This window comes from Lontra canadensis, unplaced genomic scaffold, assembly GCF_010015895.1.
Source record: "Lontra canadensis isolate GAN:19392208 unplaced genomic scaffold, GSC_riverotter_1.0 scaffold62, whole genome shotgun sequence".
Lineage (NCBI taxonomy): Eukaryota > Metazoa > Chordata > Mammalia > Carnivora > Mustelidae > Lontra > Lontra canadensis.
The window spans coordinates 9,909,191-9,930,384 of NW_022631056.1; the positions used below are offsets into that span (position 1 = coordinate 9,909,191).

General features: G+C 34.9%; 1 protein-coding gene across 10 annotated transcripts in view; it reads right to left on the minus strand.

The window, feature by feature from the left end:
- Nucleotides 1–21,194, minus strand: part of ROBO1 (roundabout guidance receptor 1) — a 1,159,067-nt gene that overhangs the window by 79,666 nt on the left and 1,058,207 nt on the right. For 8 of the 10 annotated variants that reach the window (XM_032878064.1, XM_032878059.1, XM_032878060.1 and 5 more), the window contains 3 exons: nucleotides 7,285–7,293; nucleotides 3,134–3,258; nucleotides 118–289 (listed from right to left, as the gene is read on the minus strand). In XM_032878064.1, the coding sequence (XP_032733955.1) occupies nucleotides 118–289; nucleotides 3,134–3,258; nucleotides 7,285–7,293 (306 nt within the window). The remainder of the gene's footprint in view (nucleotides 1–117; nucleotides 290–3,133; nucleotides 3,259–7,284; nucleotides 7,294–21,194) is intronic. The other 2 variants (XM_032878058.1, XM_032878062.1) reach the window with 1 other exon arrangement.

Below are 21,194 nucleotides of genomic sequence, written 5' to 3' on the forward strand. Positions count from 1 at the left end.
TTTACACCAAAACTGCTCTCAGAAAGGATAGACAGTAGAAAATAAACACATTTATGGACACTCTCTTTAGATCATAAGCCAAACTTGAACATATTGAAATAAAATGCTCTACTTTACCATCAGTAACTTCCAAATACGCCTTTGTGATGATACTCCCGGCAACATTTAAAGTCTGACAGATATAATAACCGACATCAGATCGCTGGACGTTAGTGATGGTGAGATCACCAGTCTGGGAGACTGAAAAGCGGCTGCTTGACTGTGGTGGCTGATATGAGAAAAGCAGATTCTAGAACCCAGTATTTGGGAGGAAAGAATAACAACAGGTTAATTGCTAGGTTCTGATATTTTGGCATGATACATATATACTTAAAAAGAGCTATATAAATGTACACACACACATATACATACCACATGTGCATATATACCCAAATAAGCTAAATATTCTTCCATCGCATAGCCCCCATAGAGATAGACACATACACATAAACACGAAGTTTAATGATCTAGCCTTTTAGGAAGCTTTTAAAATTTCATTTTAAAATTTAAATAAATTCTAAATATTGATATGTACTTTTATAATTATCGAACAGTACTAGATATATTTAAGAATTCATAATGGAGGTTTTTTTTAACATTTTTACTTTTATTTTTTAAAGATTTTATTTATGTTTTTGGCAGAGAGAGACACAGTGAGAGAGGGAACATAAGCAGGGGGAGTGGGAGAGGGAGAAGCAGGGTTCCTGCTTGGCAAGAACCCTGATGCGGAACTTGAACCCAGGACCCTGAGATCATGACCTGAGCTGAAGGCAGAGGCTTTAACCCACTGAGCCACCCAGGTTCCCTTATTTATCTTTCTATATAAGTTATCTTACATACAAAGTTAACACAAGATGTGATGTTGTTTTGTGGTACAAATTTCTCACTATGCATCAAAATTTGTTCCCATGTTAAAGAGAGTGTATATTACATGGGGAATAACACTTCATGTCATTGCTTTTCATGAAATAAAGTCAAGATTTCTTCTAACGAAATGAAGTTGCTCCTTTTTAACTGTTTAATTGCTTTTTATCTTTTTAAAGATTTTATTTATTTATCTGAGAGAAAGAGAGATTGAAGGAACAAGTGGGGAGAGGGGCAGAGGGAGAAGAAGACTCCCTGTGGAGAGAGAGTCTCACATGGGACTCCATCCCAGAACCCTGGGATCATGAGCTGAGCCAAAGGCAGACACTTAACCAATAACTGCTTGTAAACATATATAATTTTATAAAGACTTTATCTACAGCTCTATGAATACACGCCCAGTGACAAAATTGTGGGAAAAAGTATGTTGTATCATTAAACCAAGCTAAACCAAGTCAAAATTATTTCCAAGTTTGACATAGTTTAAGTAACTTAACAATTTATTTAATAACTAAATGAATCATTTGTTAAAAGATTTTATTTATATATTTGTCAGAGACTGACAAGGCACAAGCAGGTGGAGCAGCAGGTAGAGGGAGAAGCAGGCTCCCTGTTAAACAAGGAGCCCTGTGGGACTCCATCCCAGGACCCTGGGATCATGACCTGAGCTGAAGGCAGATGCTTAACCCACTGAGCTACCAAGGTGTCCCTCAATGAGTCACTTTTCTAAGAACTTCTAGTGGATTTACTATTACCACTATGTAGATTTTCTTAAATAATACACTTCCAATTCTTTCTGTTATACTAAAGTATTTCATTTTTCCTTGTCTATAATTTGTGATCAGCAAATGTAGTCTTTGAGGCCAAATAGAATGTGTTAGAGATGACGAAGGTACTATACTCAAACGAGGGTCCACATGCCATAATCAAGTTAAAATTTGCCTACCAGTGTGAAAACAAAGGTGGACCGGATGCATTGCCTACAAAAGGTTAGTGAGTGCAGTCAGTAAGCTACTTCTATGTTACCTATAATAGCTCATTAAAAGCAAGACCACGAAACAACTCACCCAAGGTTGATTCAAGCAAAAAATGAAAAAAGGTTAGGAAAAACTGCATTAAAAATGAATGAGAATCTTTTTTACAAGTATCAAAAACAAGTAAAGGGAAATGCTTCATTTGTTGAAGCAAGCAAATCAATAAGAGATGAGAAGAAAGACTTAGATATAAAAACTATTTTAAAGTTTCCTGTTATCTTTAAAGTGAAATTATTTCAAAATTTCCATTTTATTAAGCCGAAAGCCAATAGTGAACTTAGATAGTAAGAACATAGAGCTTTATAATGCAGTTCAATGTATATAGAAAAATCTGGTTTATAAAATGTTTAGAGTTATTTGATAGCACATGGCAATCATATATATAGTTTTCAAAGAATTAGAATATACTGAACTACATTTAACATGACATCTATATTAAATAGACTACCACATAGTTTGGTGAATCTTTGATTGACATATATAAGTTGATATATATAACTGATACCTATTTATTGATACACACACAGACTCATACATACTTACATACATAAAGAAGTGAAGACACTTGAGATTCCTGGTATTTTCAGAGAAATTGCACTGAGTAATTGTCATCTCTGTTTTAAACGTGTGTAAATCTCTTTAACATATAATTACAGGGGTGCCTGGGTGGTACTGTTAAGCGTGGGACTCTTGCTTTCAGTTCAGGTCATGATCTTGGGGTTCTGAGGTCGAGCCCCAAAACAGCTCTGCGCTCAGCACAAGGTTGGCTTAAGACCCTCTCCTCCTCGACTTTCGCCCCTCCACCCTGTGTGTGTGTGAGCACTTGCTCTGTCTAAAATAAACTAAACACATCTTTTAAAAAAATTTAATTACAGATATCTGAATGATAGAAATTATGTCAAGAAAAAATGTAGTTTTTAAAAAATGTGGCTGAATTGGAAATAAAGGTAAATTTAATATGATAATTACTATGCAATATAACACCCTATGTACTAAAATTAGGAAGGGAAAATTGCTTTCTGATTTATAACAATGAAGGAAACTTTGTCTTCTCTCTCATAGTTGAAATTTTCTAGGGCATTCAGAGATTTTCCAGTTCTCTTAAAGTAACAGCTATACCACGAGATGATGTTTTGGGTTTTCTTATGTATCTGGCGCCTGCCTTTGCTGACTGAAATGCTGGAATAAGGTCTTACCTGACTCCCCTCTCTTCTCCAAAAAATAGCTGGTTGAGGATTTCCGGTTGCTTCACACTGGAACGTTACTGTTCGTCCCAAGGCAACAACCTGGTCACGGGGTTTCACAACAAAGTGTGGAGGTTCTAAAGGAGATGAAACAAATTATCGGAATCAAAACCATGTAGTTATTAACCTAATTGAGACAATTTGCTGATGCCCCAAATGTGCTGCCATTATTTTATACAACTCATTATGCACTATAAGATGTAATGTACCCATTCTCATCCTTAATTTAATTGAAGCTAAATTGTTAAGTGCATATTTATAGAGAGGAATAGAATTTTTTTTCAGTGAAGAGGTTATTTTTTTTTAATCAGCTGAACTTTTTAAGATTAGCCTCCACATTAAAAAGAATTCTTGAGCTGCTATTTGACCCTTTACTTTCAAAGTACACCTGAAATTTGTATGAATAAATACCTTTTCTCATTTAGAGCTGCTTAAAGGTGAATGGACTTTAATCATACAGCCAAGGACCTCCTGATGTAAGCAGGCCCTAAAATTACTTTAATTTAACTCCAAAGCTCCTGAAATGCTACCATGAAAATTATAACCATTTAGAATCTTCAGTCCAATTACTTGAATAGAAATGAATTTAAAGCAATAGTAGAGTCAAATGCCTCCTTCATTTACACAGGCAAGGGCATGTTAGAACAGAATATATATGGAAATGAGGGCAAATTTGAAACATCTGCTCATCCTGACATTATAAATACTGCCAGCTTTGTCCAAACTGTTTGATTTATACAGACTTAAATGGCCACTTCATCCAGCAGTAAATAGAGTGTCAGAAAATTGTGTCAGTTACACTGAGCGCAATGGCAGCTGAAAACATTAGGTGTGTTGATGGAGTCACTCCGGGAAGGGCGGGGAGAAAAGCTTGTTTGGGGGCCATGCTTTATGGTTAGAAAAATGTGCACTGATTGTAAGTCTTTTTACCTAATGTTTACACTCTTCAAATGCATTTCTTATCAGCTGTCTGAAACACTTAATTATTCTCCTCTCTTGTCTCAGTTCAAATGGAAGTGAACATTTCCAGCCAGGCATTTATACAGGAGAGGGTTCTTCCCATCCACTTTTTAAGACTATTGCATTATTTTAAACCTTTTCTTTAAAAGTACTTTTAGTTACTTATAGCAGTCACTTGGGATAATGTCTTCACGGGAATAGGAACCAAAAATTATATTCAGATTATGTCTACAAATGCTACCACTCTGCTCACAAGAATTTGATTTCTTTGTTAATGAAGGTGAGGGTTTGAAAAGGTGCTTTTCTCTTGATCAATACTGTCTAGGCAACTACATCTAAGACAGATATACAAATATTTATAATATTATATATAAATTTTGTAAATCTCTCATTTGAAACATAAACCTCTTAAAAAAGAGAGAGAGATGTAACAGAATTTGTTGCAGATTGCATAGTGGCAAAACTGAAGAAAGCAATTAGATCTCCTAACTTCTAGATTAGTGTGATTTCTTCCATACTCCCTTTTTCTTTTTAATTGAAGTTTAGTAGAAATTATACCATTTGCCTAGGAAATTATAGGAGACCTGAAAAATCAGGTCAAATGCCTTCAAATGTCCTGTAACTTATGGGGAAGAAAATACGAAGTTAGGAGATAGAGTTTAGGTTCAATTTGGTAACACTGAAGTTCTAGCTTATAATTTTTTTAAACTCTGATTGTAATTGAGTGGTTTACTCGTGAATTTAGCAAACACTATCATTATCCAGGTATAATAACAGACATGTGTCTCATTGCCTGGGGATTTTCCTCCATATCCATCCATACAGGAGCATTTGATTCCATAGTTAGGGGCTGGAATAATTGAGGTAGAAATCAGATCAAGAAATTGAAAGGATTGACGGGATGATAAACTAAATCCAGAAGAGAGTTTGGTTTGTTTCAATAAAAGAAAAACAAATGATTAATTAAATGACTGGGGGAATATGACTTTCCAATATGCAGGGAATCTGAGTAGGAAAATATAAATGTTCAAACCACTCAGAGAAGTATAAACTTCGGGTGGTCTCTTTCCTAAATCTCAGAAGCATGTCTAATAACGCGTGCCAGAACCCATGTTTCTTTTATAAAACGCCAGCTCTCCTCCAACCTCAAAGACTTATTTGGGAACAAGGGATACAAACCCTTATGCTAACTACATTTATCCTGCAGCAATCCTTCCACACAGGATATCTGCCTGGAAATGAATTTACTATGTTTTGCAGGCATCGTCTTGAGCCAACATCAACAGTGACATCAGCCACAAGATATGTCTTAGAAATATAACTTTAAAAAATCCTTTTCTATATGTTTGTTAAATATTTAATATAAATATATCTCTATGAAAATGTAAATGGATTAAATGGGCCTCTATCTATCAATCTAGCTATCACCATCATCTAACTTTTTAGATTGGGAAGGCCATGCATCACATCCATCTATTTGAGATTTAGGATAAAATGTTGGAACATTTTTTCAAAGACTACATTTAAACTTGCTAAAATTGAAAATACATAGCCATGTTACTAACGTCATAGAGGGTCAGTGTTAAAAATTTAGAAAATTAGACAAGCAAAGAAAATAAGAAGAGCTACCTATAATTCAACCACACAAATTGGACCATAGTGTTTTAAAATATGCTTCTACAACATCGTTGCAATGGCCATTTAATAGTTCATAGGCAAATTACTTACTCAACCAAGCTCTTGTTTTTAAATTTGGGTTTGTTTCCAATTTTCACTATTAAAAACAGTAGTGACATTAACATCCTTCCCAATTATTTTCAAGATGATTTCAACTGACACCTCCCCTATAGGGCACTTTCCTCCCTAACCTTACAAACACTGAACATTAACATCTTTGGAAAACTGAGAATAAAATCTGCTATTAACTAGCCTTTTTATGTTCATGAAATTAAACATTTATCTTCACATTACCTTGTCACTGATATCCCATTTGTTGGGAATATTGTATTCCTATGCTTATCTTTTTTATTTCTAAGAACAATTGACAGGCAAAATTTTATCCATCTCTCATATACGCTGTAAATATATTTTTTCACTTTATCTGGTTAGGCATTTTTGGTATTCATTCTATCAATAAAATATAGATCATATAATATATAATAAATTCGGTAAACAATCACCTCCATTTTCATCCTATACTTTTGTCTTCATGCTTTTTTAATGTTTAAATATTAATCCATATATATTTTTACACATATGGTGGCATCTAGAAGGCTATTTTTTTAAATAGTCCCTTATTGCATCACCATTATTGAACAATCCATCCTATCTGTATTGGTCTGAACACCTTTAGAATATCTGTATAGCTCTTTAACTTAAAAAATAGGGAGTTTTTCTTAGAGCCAAATTATTCCCTGGCATACCACTTAGCATCCTCATGCAAAATTCACCAAAAATGGTGTTCCAGCACTCTGAAAGGGTGAATATACCTTCCTGAACGTACTGATCATGAGAGTACTTAGGAACCTAATGACTATTTATGTGAGGACAAGTGTTTATCAGAGCAAACTTCGGTACATTTTGGAAACATCCTGCAATGATTTCTTACATAAAATGAAATGAACCTGACACATAGAAATGAAAAGGAATGCACACAGCCCTAAGTGCAAGGTTTTTCATCAACGGCACTTTGAATGACCATTACAGAAGAATAGTTAGAAAAGCTCAGGTTGATAGACATGAAGTCATAAACCTATTTTGGGTTAAAAAAAACCCAAATCGTTCTGTGGGTACCTATTTTTGTTTATCTTGTGAAATATAAATTGAAATAGTACTTCACCACAATATAGACCTATCACTTATTTTATCACTCAATTAAGGAGAGAAAAAAAATAAAAGGACGCAGATCACACATCATTTAATAAAACATAAAGTTAGCAACCCCATTACCTTTACTCTTTGTCACAGTTACCCATACTTCCTGCAGACTTTATTCTGTGCAGTCTGTCTTTGTGGCCAATGACAAGTGAAACATGGAGGCTGATTGGTTGAAGGACATGGAAGGGTATGGATGGAAAGGGGAAGAGAAGTTCCAGTCACAGTGACACGGTGATTAGAAGATGGCCAATAAAATGTCAACTTACCAGACCCAACTAAAACAAAAAAAAGAAAACATGAAATAAATAAAAAATAAAGAAACAGAAACGAAACAGAAAAAGTAATAAGATTTGACTTAACAATGATATATTTTTTTAAAGTAAAATAAAGAACACGTTAATATTCGGCTCATACGGTCCATGAATGAATATTTGTTAGCATTTTAAGTATAATCATGAGTAACTTAAGAAAAGCAGAAATGAGTCTTAAAATTTCTACTATGATTAAATGACAGAGCTACAATGGATGATAGCCATACAATTATAAAACACATTTCAATGACTACGTTTGATAGGGTTAGATAACTACATAGTAATGGGTTTAAAAACACTATAAATCTTAACTGCTAAGGCTACTTAGAATAGAAATCAAGCATCTAAATCAAAGATAAACCAGTGTTAAATCATACAACTCCAACATCAGATTAATTTTTAAAAAGGTTCATGCTACCAATGATATTCTATTAAATCCATGTTTCTCATACTTGAATAAGCACAAAAATCACCCTCAGACCTGGTTAAAATACAAATTACAATTCCATAGGTCAGGAGCGTGGCCTGAGATTTTGCATTTCTAATAAGCACGCAGGTACTGCTGGTCCACGACTATAGGCTGAGTAGTAAGGTTATTAAAAGGTGTTACACCTAAATTCTTGCAGAATTTTAATTGAGGAGACACAGAAAAAATATGAACACATGATAACTGGTAAAACTTTATAAACCTGTCTAATGAAGTCAGAATCCCATGACCTGCTTTCAAGCCTAAAACACTGGGCATTTTAATATAGAAAGCTCAAGTGGTAACATACTTTAAATATTGGAAAATGACTATTTTGTTTTGCTCTTTTAGAAACAAAGGCAGTAACCGCCAAATGCAGAACTTTTTCATGGAAGTATACAGCCACCATATACAGCCACCATACATTTGATTCAAGTAAATAACTCCCACATCTTTAAGCAAATCAAAATTACTTTAATTTGATACACATTCCAGTAGTTTAAATAAATAAACAGTGCCAAGCACTGGCACTTATGTGAAAGGGTACAACTTTAAAATAGTGACAATACGACAATAAAACAGAACACAACAAAAAACTTCCATCAGACTATAAACAACCTTCGCAAGTTATTTCCCGGGCTGCATCAGAAATTACATTTCCTTAATGCCTGCCTCTAGGGAAAAATAAAACACAAGGGGCTGGGGAAAGCTCAGGTGTCGGACGGAATCACGGGACATTTTGGTACAATGTATGGTCTGAAGTAATACATTTGAGCTCAATGTACGTTGCTTCGCTTTTGCTTTATGGGTATGCTCAGTAATCCACGTAGAAGGATAAAAATGTATGCTTTAAATAAAATACAGAATAATAAAAAAAATGAAAAGCAAAACAAAACAGAGACAAATGTTCTCTTGCCTGTTGTTACCTCATAAGCAAAATTTTCAGAAACACATTTCAACTCAAGTGTTCCCTTCATGAGTAAAATAATTTGTCTTTCTTTTTCACTCTAAAGAAAAAAAACTTCCAGCATAATATTTCGTGCACTCAGGCAAGGAAGGTTAAAAAAACAAAACAAAATGAAAAACAAACAAAACAACAACAACATTTTCCTAGCTTATTTAGGCATGATCAACAGCTACGCCACCTACACTTGAAAACAGAGATTTTAATCCTTCAACAAGATACTGTCTTTTAAATGACAGGATGGAATATTTAGAAACTACAAGAAAGAGAAACTGACAAACTGTAGCAATAAAATTTTGCTTTGAAAAAGCAAAATGTTATAGAATCACCTTTTGAGATAACATGGGAAAATAAATTTGATATTAGATAGATACCGTTAAGAGGAAGTCTTATTATTTATTTATTTATTTATTTAGGTTTTGAGAGTAAGCCTTATTTATTTATGTATTTATTTAAAAAAAAAACTTTTTTGGGGAAAAGATTTTTATTTATTTATTTGACAGAGAGAGAGATCACAAGTAGGCAGAGAGGCAGGCAGAGAAAGAGGGGGGAAGCAGGCTCCCCGCCAAGCAGAGAGCCCAATGCAGGCCTCAATCCCAGGACCCTGAGACCATGACCTGAGCCAAAGGTGGAGGCTTAACCTACTGAGTCACCCAGGTGCCCCCGAGTAAGCCTTATTTAAAGTCAAGAGCCTACAGGAATGACTCTGAAAGATTTTCTAGTCATATATTTTCAGTAATTTAAAATTCCTGAAACATCTCAAAAATATCCAACATGTTAGATACAAGAAAATTACTCGGAAGCAGATCATTTAAAGTTTTAAAAGTGCGTTTCCCTGCTTGGAGGTTTTACCAGCGATCAAGTCAGATGAGTTGAATCTTTCATTAATTAAAACCTAATGTATTCAAAAACTTCTGGCTGATGTATTTGCATATCACATCAATGACAAATGACAAGTTATCTAAGAACAACATCTAACAGAGAAGCTTCCAAAGCATCAGAGGTTTTGAGAGTAACTATCTTGCATGATCATTTAAGCTTTTAACACCATGGTTATCAGGAAATGAGGTCTCTTATCTAAATGAAAACCGGCCTGTCACAATTTAACCCCCCCTTTTATTTATTCTAGTTTCAGGAAACAAATACACGCCATTAATACCCTCCATTTAAAATCCTTTTTACTCACTTGAAGAAAATGACCATCCTAAACTTTCCCTTCTCAAGAATAAATGATAGAAATTTAAGTTTTTCTCAGATTTCCCCTTTTACCACACTTCTCTCAGGGTCAGGTCAAAGAATTTTCTCTCCATACAGAGAGCAGGGAACTTCTATACAACGATCAGCTAGGACACCATTATTATCCAGCTAGGTACATCTGAGAAAAGCAGAGTAATTTGGATCATGTTCATTCATTATCCTCTGAAGTCTGTGGTTTATGGGCAGCCTCACTCCTACACTCCCTTAACTCTTGCCCACTTCTTTTCTTTCTACTTTAAAGGCTAGGAGTACCTCTACCCTAACTCCCTTTTCTTGTTAAGAAAGAGGAAAAGCCTGTCTGTCTCTATCGCTAATAAAACAATAAAACTATAAAATGTTAGCGCTAGAAGTGACCTTAGGACTTATCAGTCTAACCCCATCTTTTTTGCATGAGAAAATGGGAACCTAAATTGTTCAATAGCTTTCTCAAGGTCACAGATGACTAGCCAAAGACTGCCTTTTCAAATAAATTCAAGGCTAATTTTGACTAAACTCAAGTTTCTGCATACAGTTTCCTTCTGGCTAACCAGTTTAGGGAGAACTCTATGCAACAGGACATAAAAGGTATTTGGTTTTACATTTAAACTGTCATAAAATGTTGACCCTAAAACCATTACCATTAAAATAATTACTACCTTGGAGAGGAGAAGTGAGTTGGGGGAAATCGGAAGGGGAGACAAACCATGAGGGACTGTGGACTCTGAGAAACAAACTGAGGGGTTTGGAGGGGAGGGGGTTGGGGGCTTGGGTGAGCCTGGTGGTGGGTATTAAGGAGGGCACGTATTACATGGAGCACTGGGTGTGGTGCATAATCAATAAAATTTGGAACACTGAAAAAAATAAAATAAAATTACAAAAAAAAATACTACCTATGTATAAAAACTTACTAAAATAATTGCTTATGATATTAAAAATCTTTTAAAAATAATTAGCTATAGTTTTAAAAAGACATGGAAATTAACAGATAAGAAGACAGTAGGCTTAAAACCTCTTGAAAAAATTCACCTTTTTGGAAAAAAAAAGTGATCATTTTTTAAGGGTGAGACAATTTTCATCATTTCATCACTTGAAATCATTGTAAACTGAATAATACTTTTTTGAAAGGCAAGAACAAATTATATTTCCACACAATTACTATTACAGTAAATATGTTAAGTAGGAAGTAAAATAAACTCAGAAAGTAAGTATGTATTTTTAAGAGGTTAAAACTCACTATTTTTTTTTTAACATGGCAACATTATGCATGTTACAATCCATCCTCAGTAACATCTCTAATTTTTTTTTACATTTGAGGAAGTTTGGAAAGGAGTGAGGGATTAGAGAATTTGACACAAAGCTGAGTTTGTATAAAAACCACAACGCTTCCACCTAGATCATATTATCTTGGTGGGGAGGAGGGGAGTTCTGCAAAGTCTAAATATTTATATATCTATCTATCTATCTATCTATATATATATATATACATTTATATAATACATATAAACTATATAATTATAAAACTGTAGTTCCTGATTGAGCATAAAAAAAGAAAAAAGATAGCTTTCTTTAAAATATTTGGAGACATACAAATATTACATACTGGACTAATACTTTCATTAAAAAAATTTAAAATGGAATAATTTAGCCTTTCTCTTTCCCTTTCTCCCACCTTTCCTCCCTCCCTCCCTTCCTCCTTTCTCCCTTCCTCACTCTCTCTCTCTCTCACACACACACACTCACTCTCACACACACACTCACACACTCAGAATGAGACTTTCTTCCTCTTTTGAATGTGACATCAAAGTTCCCCCAGCTGTTTAATTACTTTAAAATCTTCTAAGAATATACACTGTTCAGATAATAATCTTTAGGTATAAATGAGAAGCTAAGAGAAGCAAAAATGGAAGGAAGGAAGGGAGGGAGGGAGGAAGGAACGAAGGAGAGAGAGAAGGAAGCTTTCTCTTATCTGTTTGTCATACACAGGAGATAAGGTCAGAAAGATGATAAATGTCAAAAAATATATAGAAGGTAGAGAAAGAAGGTTTTTTTGTTTTTTTTTGTTTTTTTGTTTTTTGGGTTTTTTTTGGTCTGAGTAAATAAGGTAGCTGTACAGATACTTAAGTCTTCAGATTAGGTGTAATAAATACTGGGAGCAGCCAATCTTGGTAACTACTTAGGCCAGAAGAGAGGAAGATAATAGGCCTAAATAACGGCATGAGTGACTCAGGGAAGGTACAGAGAAGAAGCAGTTAACAGTAAAGGCCACTGAACCATGAATGGTTGTCAACTGTGATGTCTCCAGAGGTCTTTAAAAATGGGATTTATTTCCATTTGGCCACAACAGTTGAGCTATAACCCTGTCTGGTAAAGGAACAGAGTAGTTGACTCTTAAAGTGCTTTATATGCTATGATTTTAAGAGTATGGAAATTCAGAGGCAAAGCAGGATAATGGGTATATCCCTCTGGGAAATAGTCCCAGTATTTTCCCTTCAGATTATGTATATACAAACATATACTCTACTAGAAAATGTCCTCAAAAATATTCTTTTCAATTAGTATTACTTTAACTTGATGAAGTCCTTTAGATACATAGCTCATATGATAAATAAAGAACATATAAGAAAATTCCAAGAAAATATTTGCATAATTAACACAATGACTAAAATTTTGATATTTTCTCAACAAATCTCAATTTTTGAAGAATAATGGCAAATATATTCAAGTTTATCCTATAAGTTAAATAAAATATTAAGATTCTTCATTGTTAGCAATATAATTATTTTGAAATATAATGACACAAGACTGTCACAGTATGTGAGTCTAAAATAACTTAAGTATTCTAAACTCCTAGAATAACTCTATAAAAGATTTCATAGCTAAGCAAATTTCACTAAGGTAAAACCAATCTTATTAATAAATATCAGAGAGCAACAGCTTTCTTGAATGTGCTCTAAATGAAATCACCATGACTATGGAATTCTCCTAATTCACAGATACTAGTTTTCATTATTAGGAACTATATTCAAATGAATCTTTAAATTGATGTGATTCTTTTTCATTCTCATACCATTTTTTTCATTGACTAGTAGGGTTCAATTAATAAATCTGACAGACTCAGATGGTAAACAGCATATTCCAGAAGAAGGTGAATGAAGTAAAAGAGTGAGTTACAAGACTCTTTTGAGAAGAAATACATTTTTATTAAGACAAAGGAACACTCAAATTTTCAAGTAGTGAAGCTAGATATCTTTGAACTGACAGAACCCACTCACTGTTATGCTGGAGAAATTGCATGCATAAATCCTCATGAATGACAATATCCCTAACAATTAAAAACACTTAGGATTTTTTAATACTAGGTGTGATTGCTTTTGGGGGAAAAGACTGAGTTAAACTTAAAAGCCTGTCATTATGTCTTTCAACTTTTCTGACATAAAAATAGAGTGACGAAGAGGGACATTTTTAGAATATATTTAATAGATACATAAAATTCTATGAACTTTTCCCCTCCACTCAAGTATTTCCCATTCCTTGTGGATCACTCATTCTGGAGACAAGGCTGGTTGTCAGAGCTGAAGGGTGGGTGCCACTGGGATCTCATGGAGAGAGGCCAGGGATGCTGGTAAACATCCTGCAAAGCATAAGACAGCCCTTGGCAACCAGGAATGACCCAACCCCACAAGTTAATAGTGCCAGGACTGAGAAACCTTGCTATAGATTAGCTGTTCAATTGATAATTTAACAGAATAGTAATGAAGAATTGTTTTCGCACAAATAGACACAAAGTAACTTGCACAATGTCTGATGTATCATAGATACTCAAAAAAAGTTAATATTTCCCCCTTTTCCTTCCACTTCTAAAAAAGGTCCTACTTTTCTTTTTTAAAAATATTTTTAATTTGTTTATGAAAGAGAGTACGAGCATGACCAGGGAAGGGGCAGAGGGAGAGGGAAAGTGAGAAGCAGACTCCGGCTCAGCAGGGAGCCCGAAGCGGGGCTAGAACCCAGGACCCTGAGATCATGACCCGAGCTGAAGGCAGGCACGGAACCAACTGAGCCGCGCACATGCGCATTTTGAAAGCAGTTATTAAATGGTACAACTCGGTTATTTGCCTACTAAAGAGCCTGAAATTGAAATGCAGCGACCTGGCGATCTATGACCACGTGTATGCCCCCTGACGTAGGACCTCAGGATCATAATTTTGATGTTAGTATTCCCTAAATCAATTTAGAGAGCCAGAAACGTGGAGCTTTCATCTCCCTCTTTCTTGAGATGTACAATCTGTTGTCAAACGCCATAGCTTTTATTTCCAAACTCTTTGTGCATTTCATTTCTCTCTTTCTAGCTCTACTGCCAGCACCCTGGCCCAAGGTATCCAACAGTGCTCAGGGGAACTACTGCTTTGCTTTTTTTCCAATCCAATCTCACAGTGTGGTCATATTTGCTTAAAAACAAGACCAAAGTAAAATTAATCTGATTGCAGTATGTTTTTGCTTAAAATCCTTCAATATGGCTCCATCGCTCTTCAAATAGAGAGCAGGCTTACGTGGCCACCACTCTTCAGTGTCTTCTCATATCACCTGTCCCCTTTCAACTCGTAACTTAGCCCCAGAGGCCTTCTTTGTGTCCTTGAGTTTACCACGCATCATCTTACCTCTGGTTCTCTGTTTATTTCCAAGGGATTCCCCCCTCCACACCCCACCCAATGCTTTACCTAGTTAATTCCTACTTACCTTAGCCCTCGGCTCAAAAAACAGATCTCCAAGGAATTCCCTCTAAATCGGTTACTAAATCTTATCCCAAATGCCGTATATTCTCATAGCAGCCTTCATCTTCCTCCCATAGCACTTCTTATAGCTTAAAATTACACATTTACATAATTATTCTATAAATGTCTATCTCCCAAGCTAGCCTATAAGCTCCACGAGGGTAAGGATTTAATTATTTTCTTTGCCATTCTTTCTCTAGAATTTACCAAATTGAGAACACTACTGACAGTGCAAATATCTATTGAAAGAGTAAACAAAGGACAATCATGTTCCCATTGCACATCTGAAAGTACTTCTGCCCTCCCTTTACAAATCCACTTTTTACCTTCTGCTAATACTGTTATTTGTGACTATCCTTCTCCTTGGCCAGCTATGGCAAGCTCCAAGAGGGCAGGATCCAGGCATTAGTTATCTGGGCAACCTTTACAGCGTCCAGCATACTGTCTTGTATACAGAAATTGCTTAAAAACTTGTTCATTTGAAAATCTGGAAGCCTATCTTCAAATGGCATATTTCACAAAGGGTCTAAAGTTGAGTTACATAACGGAATAAAGATATGAGTACTCAACTGACCAGATCAAGATCCTCTCCAGAACTAATCAGCTCTATCCTGTACAAATCACATAAACTTTCTAGATCTCAGTTAAATAAAGAGCCATCAGTGTCAGCGGACAATGCATCAGTTCATATACTAGAAACTCTCTCGCAACTCTGTAGGAAAGTGTTCAATATGCCATTTTGCAAAGGTAGGAAAGTGAAGATTAAATAAATTGCTTTCCTTTTTTTTAAGATTAAATAACTTTTTAAGGGTCATACATCAGGTAAGAAATGGAGGATTGAAATTCAGGTCTGCCCAGCTCTTAAAATCCTTCCTCTTTTTATTACATGTTATGACTTCTGTGTTAAAAGAGTTAATAAATCTTATTCTAATGTAATTTTGGTTCTGTTTTGGTCCCATGACCTAAACCAAAATAATCTCGATAAGAAATTATTTATAAAGGAAATAATAAAAAATGAAAAAGCAACTACTGAAGGAGGGAGGGGAATATTTGCAAATCATATACTGGAGAAGGGATTAATCTATAAAATATGTGAAGATTTTACACAACTCAATATGAAAAAAAAAAAACCAATCTAAATTAAAAAATGGGCAGAGGATCTAAACAGACATTTCCAAAAAAAGACCTACAGATGACAAAGAGACACCTGAAAAGAGGCTCAAGGTCACTCATCATCAGGGAAATGCAAATCCTAATCACAATGAGATATCAAGTCATCCTATTAGAATGGCTATTATCAAAAAGCCAAAAAATAGCAAGTGTTGGCAAGGATGTAAAGAAAAGGGAACCCTGGGCACCACTGGTGGGAATGTAAATTTGTGCAGTCACTTTGCCAAACAATATGTAGGTTCCTCAAAAAATTCAAAGTAGAACTACCCTATGATCCAGCAAATTCACTTCTGGGTATTTACCCAAAGAAAACAAAAACACTATTTTGAAAATATATATGTACCCCCTGTTCACTGGCAACATTATTTACAACAGTCAACGATATGGAAACAACCTAAGGGACCAACATGAATAGATGAATTGTGGTATATTTATTTATTATTTTTTTAAGATTTTATTTATTTGACAGATGGAGATCACAAGTAGGCAGAGAAGCAGGCAGAGAGAGAGGAGGAAGCAGGATCCCTGCTGAACAGAGAGCCCCATGCGGGGCTCGACCCCAGGACCCTGGGATCATGACCTGAGCCGAAGGCAGAGGCTTTAACCCACTGAGCCACCCAGGCTCCCCGAATTGTGGTATATTTACAATGGAGTATTATTCAGCCATAAAAAAGGAAGACTATCCTGCCACGTGAGACACCATAGACAGACCTTGAGGGTATTATGCTCAGTGCAGTAAGTCAGAGAGAGTAAGAATAATACTCTAGGATTTTACTTATATGTGGAATTTAAAACAAACAAACATGCAACAAAAAATACCAAGCTCATAGACATAGAAAATAGATTGGTGATTGCCTGAGGCAAGGGGAAGTGGGAGAAGAAGGTGGAAAGGGTCAAAAGGTCCAAATTCCCAAAAGATAAGTAAGTCATAAGGCTATAATGCACAGCATGGCAGTAACATTTAAAATACTGCATAGGTAAAAACTGCTAAGAGAGTAAATCTTAAAAGTCTTCATTACAAGAAAAAATTACTATGTATTAATAATAATAATAAACACAGGCCATTACGTATGGCGATGGATGTTAACTGGACTTCTCATGGCGATCACGTGGCAGTATGTACAAATATCAAATCATCATGTTGTATGCCTGACACTTCTATGTCATAGGTCAATTTTAAGCCAGTTCAAAATTATTTAAACTCACAATTCATGTATTAGTATATTAAATTAACATGGATATATAATTACTCTTCTCATATGTGAGTGGGGTTCACCATATAAAAACGTTTTGAGGACAAAACAAATCATGTTATATTTTATATTCTCATGGTAAAACAACATCAAAAGAGCCAATTCTATCTCTGAAAAGTGACGTGATGCAGTCTTTTAGGACCACTGCCATAAACGTCAAATGTATGTAGTCAAAAATCAAGTGTACATGTTCACAGTTTGCTCTAGGATATCATGACATCTCTGACCTCAGTTTCCTTGTCTGTAAAATGGAGCTAAAGTAAATGATTTCTAAGTCCCCATCCATATTTAACATTCAAAATCTCTTCAATCTGGCAGGGAAATTACGAAATTAAACATTTATTCCCAAGAACCTTAAATCAGGCCAAAATTACTTATTATCAACATATTTAGTAATATAATACATTTTAGAGCAATAAAAAGCATAAGGAAAAACCTAAGTGGACACCTCATCTCTTTACTAATGACCTAAAAGTACACTGAAATAGCTATTCCACCATCCACAAAGTTAATTTAAAAGCACCTTTGTAAAATGGCCATATCTATCAGTTTTAATTGTGCAATGCTTTAAATTCTCTCCTAATAACATCGACCACACAAAATAAATGTTCTACAGCTAAAACTCACTTTAACAACCATTTATGGATTTTTCTTACCCTCATAAATCTGTTATAAAGCAATTATTCAGCTGTTTTTTGTCTTATACCTATTTTAGTATTTTCTACAAGTGTGTTTATACTGGCACATTATTTATCAAGTCCTGAGAATAATAGTTTAAAGGCAAATTAAAGTGCTCATGGTATTTTAATCAGTTTTGCAAACTCTGGGAGTGATATTATAAAGTAGTAACTTCCAGTTTATGCGAATCGTTAAAAACAATAAAACAAAAGGCAGCCTATTGTATATTCAAATTATTGAAATAAGATTTAAAGGACACCACCTGCCACATAATTGTGAAGTGTAATGATTCTAATGATAACCCTGATGTTTGGAATATGCTAAAATGATTTGTGAATCTACACGAATGAATATTGTTCAGCATAATTAATACTGTATATACCTCTAAGATAGCTGATATATAACAAATAAAAAATCGATACATACAAATGCATAAAAAGTCAAATTTCCAATTATCTCATATATTTATCACTGTGTTCATCATTTTTTAAAAAGGTGTCATTAGTGTCAAATGGCCTACAATTATTCTTTTTTATGATTATTCTCTTTTAAACAAGAACTATCTCAATCCCTTTATGTCCCAACAGCTCTGGATAAAAGAGAATGTATCCATGTGAACTGACTTACAATTAATTACTTAACATTAAATGGGGCACGATCTCATATGCGCTATCATAGTTACTCCGTGTCTCAAAGTTACGTGAGATTGTGAGCAATGAATCTAACGTTTTAAAATGAACTACCCCTCAATGACTAGAGCAAAAAACGATTTCTCTAAATTTCGTTCTCAGAGTGAGCGATTCAGACGGCATAGATTGTACACAACTCTACTACATGGTTCCAAATTGATGCTATTATTGCAGAATGTAGGTTGCTAAAGAGAGTTGCTAAGTTTTATATCTATAACAGGGTGATGGGACAACCTCCCCAACTGGTAAGTAGATGAATAAATCACAGGAAAGCTCAGAAGATAACGGAAGGCCCACAATGTGCTATTTACCAGTGTGGTGCCGGGTCGTGATTTGTCACAGAATCATCTTATATATCAATTATTTCTTGAACCTGACTGCTGTCTTTATTTCCTCAAACACTCGCTTGGCACACAAATTAAGAGAGTATTTCAAATTCTCCGTAGGAAGGCCATGCTGTGGGGACTGCTTTGCCTTTAGGTTAATGTTGAAAGATTTTACATCAGTTTGTTTGAAATAACTGAAAGCAATCCAAACCCTTCATGAGTCAATGAAAGAAATTTAAGAGAACGTCACATCTTCCACAGTCATTAGGGTTAAAAAGGCTATTTCTGAAAGGCAATGAGAACACAAGTTCTTTACTTTATCCTTCCTACAAAAAAAAAAGGATGGGGGAGGGAATCATAGGCCATAATGCTGCTGGGTCTCAGTCAAATCCAACAGCATAAAAAAACCAGCAGGAGTAGAGCTCGGCAATTTATTTACGCCACCGAATCAGAACAGCGAGGAGAAGGAGCCATTCTCACAAATCACTCTCTTGTTAAATTCTGTAGTGGGACTTCATTAAACCTCTTGGCTGATGGCCTTTTACTTCCAGCCTGTTCACAAAGAGCTCGGCTGGCAACACTGATTCTTTAAAAGTCTCCACTCACACACTGTCTTTCTTGGGATTGCATTTTACCGTCACAAATCTCTTTTTCTCATCAGCACCTCGAATCTTCCATAGGCTTTTTAAATCATTATTTAAACCACAAAACCACCACCACCAACAACAGCAACAACAAATCACAAAAATACCATGCCACATCCTAGAAGGGAGACATTTTAAGTAAGATTTTGGACTTCGGCAGTAAAAAAGGGACCATACGTATACACAGGAGATGTAAATAAAAATAACATTGTGATGTGCGTGTGTTTTATATATAAGTTATATAATGATGTATGTGCTTTATATATGTGTGCGTGTGTGTGTATGCACACATAAAATATTCCCCAAGCCCTGAAGTACTATTTACTACAGTACCATTGGTTTTACTGGACCCCCGAGGATTATTGCCACTTCCATGAAGAATCTTTCACCAAAGAACCCATCTGCTATACCTTGTCAGAGTCTGGCAAACATGGTGCCCACATAGCAAGGTTTTCAAAGTCATCAAGTAAAGCTTTGGGGGTCTTATAGTATGTGTTTCATCAAAATGTTCATGAACTCACAGTTCTTGACCAGGATCCTGGATTATTGTAAACCTAACTTGAACCAGCAAAAAGGCCCCCTGACACTCTTAGTTTTGGCTTTGACTCAAATAACCACGTTAATGGTCAGAAACAATGTATTATTATAATGCCCGCTTTTCTTAAATCAGCAATTTAAGCAAACTATGCCAACAAATGATTTAAATGAAGTCTACATCAAAGAAGGGAAATTTAGGACTGAAGGGCCCAGTTTTTTCTCTCATTACTTCTTTTATGCCGAGATATCATAGGAGCTCTAAAAAGTCATATGACTCTTAACACAAAGGTCTCATATGCTGACAGAAAGCTAAATATAGTGAAACCTATTTAAGGAAGTCACAAATTTACAAAATGGGCCTTTTGCCCCCAGAGTTTGTTTTTAAATGCAAGTTCATAAAACTTTATCCCTTACTACTGCCAATAAAATCCACAAAAAGCTACATTCCTTTACTTTTACCTACATTTTAATTTTGCATTCTGAAACAATGATCTACTGGTCCATTAAAAAAAAAAGTCACATAGACACAGTATGTTACACTGTGTGAGATTAATATGTGGTTTGGTTATCTTCAAAGTTGTTATTTTGCATCTCAGACAATGGTGAATCACACAGATGCGTGCAAAGGGGCATCTCCTTTAATGGATTATGATTTCTGATCTATAGTCAAGACTACTATAGTTTTAAGTCATATGGAAGTTCTTAGTGGAGACCATCTATCTAATTTTTTAAATCTAGTTAATTAAATTGTTCCAATATATGGATTATATTTCTGGGAGGAACAGTGAAGGTTTTCAATATTATCCATACTATCAGTAAATTCAGCAGAATTGACCATACCAGGAGTGATAATAACATTAAAGATCTAAGGGTATCTTGTTAATTATGGATCTGTTTAATTGAAAAAGCCAAACTAATTATTTGGGTCTCAAATACTTATCAAATATACATAATTGATACAAACAAAAAGTATTTTTAACAAAATGCAGAATTTTTTTGTATTATACTTCACTTGTCTTTTGTTGCCTAAAGCAACTAGAATAAAAATTAACATTTTTAAAGATTTATTTATTTATTTTAGAGGGAAGGAGGGAGGAAAAGAGAGACAGAGAGAGAGAGAGAGAGAGGTGGGG